This window comes from Berghia stephanieae, chromosome 15 (genome assembly GCF_034508935.2).
Source record: "Berghia stephanieae isolate SIO BIC M18660-M18661 chromosome 15, UCSD_Bste_1.3, whole genome shotgun sequence".
Taxonomy (NCBI): domain Eukaryota; kingdom Metazoa; phylum Mollusca; class Gastropoda; order Nudibranchia; family Aeolidiidae; genus Berghia; species Berghia stephanieae.
Window position 1 is genome coordinate 24786840 of NC_088374.1, and position 10502 is coordinate 24797341.

The window sequence follows — 10502 nt, forward strand, 5'->3', positions numbered from 1 at the left end:
CAAAAAATCGGGTCACAGCCACTAGGCCATTTATCGGCTCCCTGCTGGAGGGCCAAATGGACGTTTACCAAAGTACCTAATCACACACACACCGATTGATGATTGTCACTTGTCAGTCAGTCATTTGGAAGTGGAGTCAGATAATTCGGGAACTTCTGTAGACTGTAGATTCACACTAGTAAGATCTGTCGTTTACTACTACTACTACTACTACCACTACTACTTTTAGTTTTAGCGCTATCCAACTCAACACTTCTCGTGTTTATTTTATTTTGGCAAAACTAGAATGGATTTTTGAAAAGAATATAAAAAATAATTTAAACTTAAACCTGTCTTTGCATCTTGCTTTATGCATACAGTATGCCATATCACAAAATCATAGTTTAATGTTGAGAATATGCTATTTCTTTTGTAACTTCAGATCAGAGAGATTTGATCTTTAAAAATCCTGAAAAATGTCTTGCTGTCAATCCAGACAACCCTTTTGATGTGATCTATGATGTTAATGGTAAGAATGTAATTTGATGAGGAAATGAATAACATTTAGGTACACATAGTTTGCTTTTTTTTTTTTTTTTTGAGTCATGATGTTTAATACTATTACAGTCCACTCCGGATAATTGCAACTCGTTTAATCGCAACTTTCGGTTAATCACAATATTTCCTAAGCAATGGAAATAATTCTATATAAAAGTCACTGGTTAATTGCAACAAACTTCGGTTTTTTAAAAAGTGGTAAATTCAAGAAATCAAACAGTATATCATGATTAAATTTCATCATGGATGAAATCGTGACAGGTTGAAGAATCGAGAGTGAGCAGGATTTAATGCTACAGTAGTGTGTCACCACTCTGTTAGAGTCGAAAGAGGGCGGGGCTCTGCAGTATGGGTTTGTGACGTCATCGGTGGCCATTAAATAGAAGAGGGGTGGGGCTGGTCATAATCTTGACAACAGGTTATAAATGACAGTTATAAAGAGAGACTGAGCGATATCCTTTGTTTTAGGATTAACAACTGTGCATTGTGACCAACGAGTTTGGTGAGAGCTTATTGTCTCTCATTAAGGCTAATCTCTTTAACTCTGACAAATGTTGAATTGTTGAGAAAAAAGATTGAAACTTCTTCCAATCTGAATAAGATATCGGCTTGCTTCATAGCTGCTTTTGGTTGACAAATCTACACGGGGCTGCCATATGGTTTTTGTTTCAATCAAATTGCTCTGTATGTGGTGGACTAAGAATATTATTTACTGGTTTGAGTTGACAATAAATGTGTAAAATGTTGAAATAGTGGACAGGAAACTGAATTTCGGTTAATCCCAACATTTTCGATGATCCCAAGGTATTGCGATTATCCTAAGTGGACTGTACCTGAATCTTGAACGAAAAACTATCATATGGATATGATTATAGACAGATTGGTTTCTGGAATTATATTTCCGTCCTCCCTTGCCAACTCTGACGTTCTTGAAATTTAAAAGAAAATAGCCAGAAGGTTTCGGACTTAATTTTCTTTTTTTCCAAAGGACAATAGTCATAAGGTAAATAATTTTAAAAAATCCTTTTACAGCACAAGATGGCATGATTTTTTGTTTAAGAGTTTAGAGAAAAACTTGCACATGATAGTCTTCAGCTTTTTTTTGTTGTTTTTATTTTCTATATAGACTCCAACTCAGAGCCTGAAAGTGATGCAGAACAAAGTTCCATATCACATGATTCATTTGTGGTAAGTATGTACATTAAAATAAAATCATAACATTTGTATAGCGTTTATCCACAGTTGGCACCATGCTCAAAATGCTTCACATCACCATATTTTGTGGTGGACAAAACACATTTGCCACAAAAGATGAGACCTGCAGTCTGTTAGGCGCAATACAATATTTCAGGACAAGGACAACACTGTTTTACACCAGTGAGATCTCCTAGTTTTTTGTTGTTAAAAATTTTTCTTTGCAGTGGACTTCGCCAACAATAACACTATTTTAAACCTTCCTCGTTATATTTTGAAGTGATATTCATTGATGAGCCATTCACATTTGAAGTCGTTTGTTTTTTATTTGACAAAATGTGAAAATGATGCGTTTCCAGGAAAAATTAAAATAGCTTCTGTTGGGATTATACTTTTGATCTCGCATTTTGTCCAAATTCTCTTGCATCGTAATGTTTATCAACTTTTTTTGTTAACTATATTGCAGTTGCAAGGTTAGGAAGTTCATATTGTTGCAATGACAACCGTTTATATGTCCAGAATCGTAGTGATATAAAAAATTGTTTTGTAGTTGTTGGTCCTGGTGTAGGATTTAAAGAGTTGGTTAAAAACGGTTTACTGAAACCCTGGTTGGTGTATCTATATTTATCCAAGCACAGTTGAACATATTAAATACTTAGACAATATGTCTGCCTTTCTCAACTCTTTTTTATTATACTTGCATTATTAACCAGCTAATTGTTTAGTTGGATTATTAAACAATGGCTCTTCATGTTTATTGTCAACATGAATAAATTGATTGATCTGTCATCTTTTCCACAAAATATACAGGGTCCCGATTTTGTTGCTGACTCCGAGTCTGATTCCTCTACGTACTCTGTGAGGTACCCAATGCTGAGTACATCATTGTCTTTGGAACCTAGTGCTCATTCCCCAACTCAGTCAGAGCCTCATCCACAACTATCACAGACTGAACCTCGTTGCCAGTCTGGGACCCAGGTTCAACCCGAATGCTATACACTTGCAAACCAACGTGTTACGTGCAATGGTGAGTCATTTTTTTGTCATTCTTCTCCTTTGATATTTGTGGGATCAATTTTAATTTACCCATTCCTTTTAAAAGAAAACTTCCACCCCCTCCATGGTGCTGCATTTGTGTTATTGCATTTTTTTCTGTTTTGGCAGTGCTGCGTCGCAAAATACGCTACCATTTACATAACAAGCACAAATCCAAATTTGATAGGGTGGACATCTTAGAATCTGAAACCCCAATGTGTGAGTGATATCAGTGAAACCAGCCATAAAAATGTTCATGTTTATTTTATTGGGGTTTTTTTGTCTGTAATAGACTTAAATTGCTTGTATTGTAAGTGTTAAAATGGTTTTTTTTGTTACAACCCATCTATATATTAAAACTGTTTCTTTGTATTTCTATGATGCTTAAGGCTTTTTTTCACAGACCAGCTGGAAACTTAACGAGAATCAGAGTAGATAACATTTTTATTAATCTTGCAACCTAAACAGTATATGATGATTGGGAGCATTTAAAGAAAAGCACATTTTCTTTTTAATTTGTCGGTACTAAAATTATACTTTGATAATGTCTGCTGTGCTACAAACCCTTTTGACTTCCAGGTTCAATATTTTTCTTTATTCTAAAATTCTTGGGTTTCCTTTCAATGACAACTGAGATCATTAAAATTCAGCTCACAACATGATGTGTGTAGATTTGATGAAAACATATGTTCGAGTTGAGAAGCAGTGTTCACGAACTTGCTGATCGTTTTTACTAGCATTTATTTTCCTAACTTACCTGTGTCAATTAACAAAGGCAAGACTCAAATATTTTCTATCTGAACAGTGTGTTTGTTATTGAAATATTTCCGGCATATACATGTCATATTTCATTCCCACAAAATATAAATCAGGATTAAGTTGTCTGGGCATCAGCATCGTTCAGGCAGTTGGGGGGAAGTCTTTAAGGAATTAATGAAGCCGATGCTCAACCGGTCTGGAGGACGTTTGATTGATGTCGGCTGTTTGTTCTGCCAGCCGGTGATGTTTTCTCACTCCCTCAATGACAAAGAAAGTCATTGTTATGGCTATGAACTATAGTCTATTATTACTTTTGTTACTATATTAATTGTTACTTATTGCCGCTACTGTTATTATTATTATTAATTATTATTATTATTATTATTATTATTATTATTATTATTATTATTATTATGATATTGCCTTCATTGCATTCTATTACTATTATTGATATAATTAATTTCTGATTGTTGTAAATAATTTATGTGAATTGAATTTTGTCGATTGGCCAAGGGCCTACAATAAACTTAAATGAAATGTTAGTCTTTGGATAGGACTTGGGTCTATTCTTGATTGCTTTTCCGCATGGGTCGAGTGAAGCATTTGGAGTAAATTTTGTTGCTCAACGTAAAAAACATTCCGCTGATACTGATACCTCCAAGGGGTGGTTGGGGAAAAACCTAAAATTCTTTTGACATTCTGTCTGATTATTCGCTGAAACAACAAAGGACAATCTATGTATTCAGATGAGACTTCAATGTGTTACTATTCCGATTTATGTTCATATTTTGATTATAATGAAGAGGGAACCCTGAACCCAGTGAAGTGGGTGGATTGATCTATTTATTTCTATTTCAAAACAAAAATATGGCGTCTTTTCACTGGATTTGTTATGTGGCAGAGGTCTCCACAAATCTAACATACCTCTTCCAAAGGAATAGATGGTAGAAAAGTATATAACAAGAAGGAACTATGACAGTTACTTGTCCAGGCCTTAAATATTTGGAATGCTATTCCTCTCTATCGCTGTCATGTAGCTGATGTGCATACGATCTGTCTATTGATTTATTTTCATAGTTCATAGCATGATGTGCTTTATTTTCTTCTTTTTTTTTCCAGAGAAATACAAAAAGCCAAGGAGACCCTGTCCATACTGTGGACAGTTGCAAACAAAACTCAAGGCATTTGATGAGGAAACACAAAGATGAGACAGAAGTTACAGAGGCCATGAAACAGCCTGTAAAGGAAAGGGATAGAACAATGGATTATCTCAAGAAAAAGGGCATTTTTATTCAAACACTAGAAACAATTCAATAGTTATGCGTGAGAGAGCACAAGGGTCACATGAAGTTGTTATGTGTGCTGGCTGTAAGGGGTTTTACTCTGGACGAAGGGTTTATGAACACAAAAAGAAATGTAGTACTGAGCATGCTCTGTGTACTGGGGTTGTAAAATTTTATCCCGTGGCTCCCAATGCAAGTAAAGAAATAAAGGAGAATATTCTTGACAAATTTCGGAATGATGAAGTGGGAAATTTGTGTCGATCAGACAAAGCTATAGTATTGTTAGGAACAAAATTGTGGAGTAAAAGTTCAAAGAAGGAGAGAAAAGTTATAATGAGTGATTTACGCATCTTAGGAAATTTGATTTTAAAAACTAGGAAGAGAACAAATCAACCTTCTTTCTCTGGAGAGGACGTGGTGAAGCGTTGTAACTTTAATGAAATATCGCAAACCATTTCTGAAATGACTTTGAAAGAGGATGGGACATTGAAAGCAGGCTTGAAGCTTTCAATTGGATTTATATTGAAAAAGTTAATTAATTTCTTAAAAGGGGAATATATAATGCAAAACAAAATTGAAGAATCCGCAGAGATAGATTTGTTCAAAGCTGTCCTGGATTATAATTGGGATAGTATTTTTTTTACAGCCAGAGTTCAATGTGAAGCAAAGAGAACAAATTTGAGAAAACCCAAAGAGATGCCATTAGAGAATGATATAAAGAAGCTACGGCAATTTATTACTGAAGAGATGGTCCGTATTTGTGAGGATGATTATCAATTATTTGATTCACATATGTTTGTTAGGCTTCGCAATGTCATCGTAGCTAGGCTTACAATGTTTAATGCGAGGAGAGGCGGAGAACCCGCAAGGATGTTGTTAAAAGACTGGAATGATGCAGATTCAGGTGTATGGGTTGATCCCCAGCTTGTACAACATGTCACTGATCCTCTGGAAAAAGCGTTACTTGAGAAGTATAAGCTGGCCTATCAGTCTGGAAAGGGAAGCAAGATGTTGGTCCCTGTGTTGATACCCAATGACACAATTCAGCCTTTAAGGAAACTTGCACAGGAGCGTAAAGCTGTTGATATTTCAGACAACCCATTTCTTTTTCCAAATACAGGAATATCCAAAGATCATGTAAGTGGTTACATTGCCATCAAATATGTCACTTCCTTAGTAAAGGATTTAGAGAAACCCCAGTTGTTAATAGCTGATAAATTCAGGCACCGAGCTTCGACATTATTTGCCTTACTTGATGTCCCACAACACGAGAGAGATGTCTTCTATCGACATATGGGACACAGTGAATCAATCAATCAAAACATTTATCAGTGTCCACTTGCAATACGAGAAATAACAGAAGTTGGTAATTTTTTGGGTCAAATTGATAACTCAGCATCGGTCACTGGGGAAGGAAATTGTAACATTGAAACAAATGACTCTGTAGTGAATAGAGACTCAAATGCAAATTTTGGAACATCCATAGTAACAGCTGCAAATCAAGAAGAAATATTTGATGGTGAAGCAGGAGTGCCAAATCAGCTTACGTGTTCTTCAAAACAAACTGAACCCAAGAGGAATTCAAGCAAAAATCGGAGATACATGTCATGGTCAGATGAGGATACAGATAGAGTCAAGTCATATTTTAAAAACTTTGTCGAAGATGTTTCAGCACATGGTTCAAGGGGATCATTACCTAGAAAGTCTGAAATTATTCTGTTCTTAAAACACCACAGGGTATTTTCACAAAAAGGAATCCCTGAAGGTACACTAATTAGTTTGGTGAAGACAAAGATTTTTAATGAAAGAAATAAATATAGAAGGGAAAGAGCGTTTCAATCGGTGTAATGACAATCATGAATTTGATTTGTATTACATTCATTGTTTTGTATAGTGTTATTGACATATTTTGGGGGTTTACAAAAACGTTTTATCTTTATATAGTACAATCTGTTCATCATTGCAATATCCTTTTTTATATTATATGAACATTCATTTGCTCAGCTTGAGAGACAAATGCTTTGTAGAACCATAGCTGCCAACCGTTCTGTTAAAAACGGATTTGTTCCGTATTTGACTTCCTGAGTCCGTAAGTGCTTATTTTTAGTTCAAAATCCGTATTTTGTAATTTTTGACTAATTTGTGGTAAAAAAGCCATGTGAGCCTAATGAATTATTATTATTGATCCATTATTATTACTATTACTACTACTACTATTGTTGTTATTATTATTATCATTATTATTGGTGTCCAGTGAGAGCATAATCTCCATTTGTGTAGCTCTTTAATTTGAATTATGCCTCTATCATAAATGATTTTCAACAATTAAAAAAGTTCCATTCGTTTATATGACGCCTGTATTTTAATCAAACCTTTCATAATGTATTGGAGATTTGCATAGGATATGGATGTTAGCCTCGATATACTTTGAATATTCTAAGACAGTATTGATACTTTCACTATTTGTTACAAATATTATTTTAATTAAGAATAAAATTAAATCCACCTTTTTGATTGGAAGGTATTCAATAAGAAAATCAATTGCTTATATTGATTAAAGATGACAATGATTATTTCCCTTTATTAATTTATGAAATATATAAATTTAATCCCTTTAAAAACATCTTCATCTGATTTTAATTTTTTTTTTCAAGCAAGCTTTTGTAACGGTTTAGGTTCAAGAAAAATAAGTATACTCCATTTTTAGGTGTGTTTATCTTGTCAAAGTAAAGAAGTAGGAATTCTCTAATATTTAGAGGTGCATTTTACTATAACTACTATTATAGTATACTACTTAAAGACCATTATGTTGCATGAAAGAAAACATATATGCTATCGTCTACTTTTTATCTGAACTCACCTAATTTTTACCCCAAAACGCCCTCTCAAGTGATGTACCAGGTTGGTAGTTATGCATTTCTAACCATCTTAAGTTATTTCATTTATTTTACAATTGTGCTTCTTGTGTATTGGTCCTTATCAAAGTTGAGGCAGTTGAATTCTTTCTTTATATTGTCCGTTCTGAATTTTGATCTCATTGTGGAAAGCTCCCATAGCGGGCAGGGAGGTACACACTGTGTCTTCTATCCCCTTATATCTGTTTTCCAACATGCTTTCAGTCTTTGTCTTGGAATGAGATTACTTGTTTTTTTCCTGGCCCTCGCCGGAGTCCTAGCTGGGAGGGAAGCAGTCAAATGCATATTTATTGTTTTGGGAGATGATATTTTTTTCCTTGTAAATCATCTCTCTGTTATGTATTATTACTATATTTGTTATTTTTTAATGTATAATGTAAGCATTTGAGTGTGTTCCTCTTTGTTGGATTTTGTTCTTGTGTCCGGATAAGACTTATAGGTGATCTCAAACTAAGTACATTGGTGATACGCTCTTGGAATCTACATCTGATCCCTATTTGTTCCCAGTTCCCCTATGTCTTACTTTCTCTTGGATGCTTCAACTGTAATTCTAGAACTTTTTACTATCCAATTTTCTTCCTTTTTACTGGCGCTGATATAACCTAAATGTGTTGCAAGCGCCGTAAAACCCTTAAAAACAAAACAACAATCATTGTGGAAAGTGTCATTTTAACGATTCAAATGTGCTGGTACTAAACCCGATAATTGAGCAACATTTGGACTAGCCTCTGTCATCTCAAACTTGTTAGTGTTAGTAATAGTAATTAAAAAGGCTGACTTTTATATGTTGCGATTCGATGAAGGAGGGGGGGGGGCGGGGCTTCGGCACACATCGCCCCTCATCCCGGGCCAAATGAGCGTTCCTTATTTTATTTTTGAAAAGTTGGCAGCTATGTAGAACTATCTGAAAGAATCAGATATGGCAGAATAAAAAGTCTTTCTACTAACCCTAACTTAATTGGCCAATGTAGCTTTATGTTCAGCATTGTCTAGATACCTAATGTAAAATTTCACTATTCTTTTTATGATAATTTTAAGAGTTGCAATCTTTAGAGGTGACTGTCAAGAAATGACACCTCTGTGCATTTAATTTCATTCTTTCTTTATCCCCTCATCCTTAATCAGAATAATAATAATTAATAATGAAAAAAAATGCAGCAACGACAGCTTAGAACGGCATAAAGTGCTTAAGAATTATTTTTTTTGCATTAAACTTTATTCAAACGATTTTCAACACTTTTGCTTCACAGTTTATGCTTTTTAACAAATGCAATTAAGCAACTTACCAGCAACAACATATTGGTTTGTTATCATTTGAGGGTTTTATCAGTAAAACTGTTTCTATCCTTTTATGTTGCACTGTACACATAACAAACTTCATGCTTTTATTTGGTGACCAAAGACTTATGTGATACAGTGGATGAATGTTTGTGATGGCTTTTGGAACTGAAATAAACCTGCAATATGATTTGTAGACTTCTATCGTTATGTATCATTTTTCGGTCAAATGTAAATGTAATTTTACACGAGCTTGATGTATCATAAAACCCACAATGAGCTCAACGTGCAGCTGGTAGTGGTAGTACATTTATATGGACACGAACAACGTTGTTACAATTCAGTAACGTACTCCAATTAACACAAGTGAGACTGTAAATGAGACTTTTACAATGACTCTGCATCGCCACAAATATGAATTCGAACCCTGGCAACTCGGGCGTCAGACGAACTGTCTACCACGAAACCAAAGCAAGCATTGTGCAAGTTAAAGTGAATGAGATGTTGATTGAAGCCGTTCATTGTGTCCATCAGATCTGCTGTCCTATCCATCCAACTCCATTCACTGGGTGGGGTTCCCGACTTCCCATAATAGGCAGGGACGTACTCGTTGCGTCTTCTATCCCCCTATGTCTGTTTTCCAACTTGTTTTCTGTCTTTGTCTCGGGATGGGATTACTTGGTTTTGTCCAGGACCTGGCTGGGAGGGAAACAGTCAAATGTATAGTTCGAGTTTTGGGAGATTATATTTTTCCCTTGTAAATCATCTGTCTGTTATGCTCTTTATTGTTTTGTTTACATATTATTTATGCTTTGTAAACATTTGAGTGTATCCCTCTTTGTTGGGACCTGTGCTTGTGTCTGAATGAGACGTTTAGGTGATCTCAAACTAAGTACTTTGATAGTGGGCTCTTGGAATCTACTGTTTCCTATTTGAAACAAATCCCCTTTGCCTTACTTTTCTTGGGTGCTCTAATTGTAGTTCTAGAACTTTTTACTATCCCATTTTCTTCCTTTTTACTGGCGCTGATATGACCTTAATGTGTTGCAAGCGCCGTAAAACCCTTAAAAACAAAACAAAACAAACCAAGTCCATTCAGTGGTATACAACAACAACAAATAAACTCCTCTGCCTGGTCCCTTCTATCTCTGATCTTAACCTGGGTCGTCAGGTTTCTAAAGGGGTCGGGGACTGCAAAAACAATGGCGCACGGAGCAACTGGGAATATTTTTTGCCGTGTTTGAGTCCCAGGTTATTTCCCTGAGCGCCCCTTCTGAGGGATGGACCTTCCCAGGAGTTAGTAAATGCGTTGCTCGGCCATTTCACTCTACGCACACTGGGATAAGCTTCGACACTATGGCCATGAAGCTCTTAATCTTAAGGACTTACTTTATTTTAGACAATTTGGTGGTAGCTCACTTGAAAATGCACTCTTAGGTATACACATATATAAACATATACTGGGCTCCCTAAAAGGGTTTTTTAATGTGGTCTCCCTAAA

General features: G+C 35.3%; 1 protein-coding gene across 1 annotated transcript; it reads left to right on the plus strand.

The window, feature by feature from the left end:
- The first annotated feature begins 2548 nt into the window (after positions 1-2548).
- LOC144960549 (uncharacterized) lies at positions 2549-9591 on the plus strand. The gene is made up of 2 exons (XM_078893752.1): positions 2549-2758; positions 4645-9591. The coding sequence occupies exon 2, from the start codon at positions 4845-4847 to the stop codon at positions 6654-6656; it is 1812 nt and encodes a 603-aa protein (XP_078749878.1). The 5' UTR covers positions 2549-2758; positions 4645-4844; the 3' UTR covers positions 6657-9591.
- Positions 9592-10502: the final 911 nt, after the last annotated feature.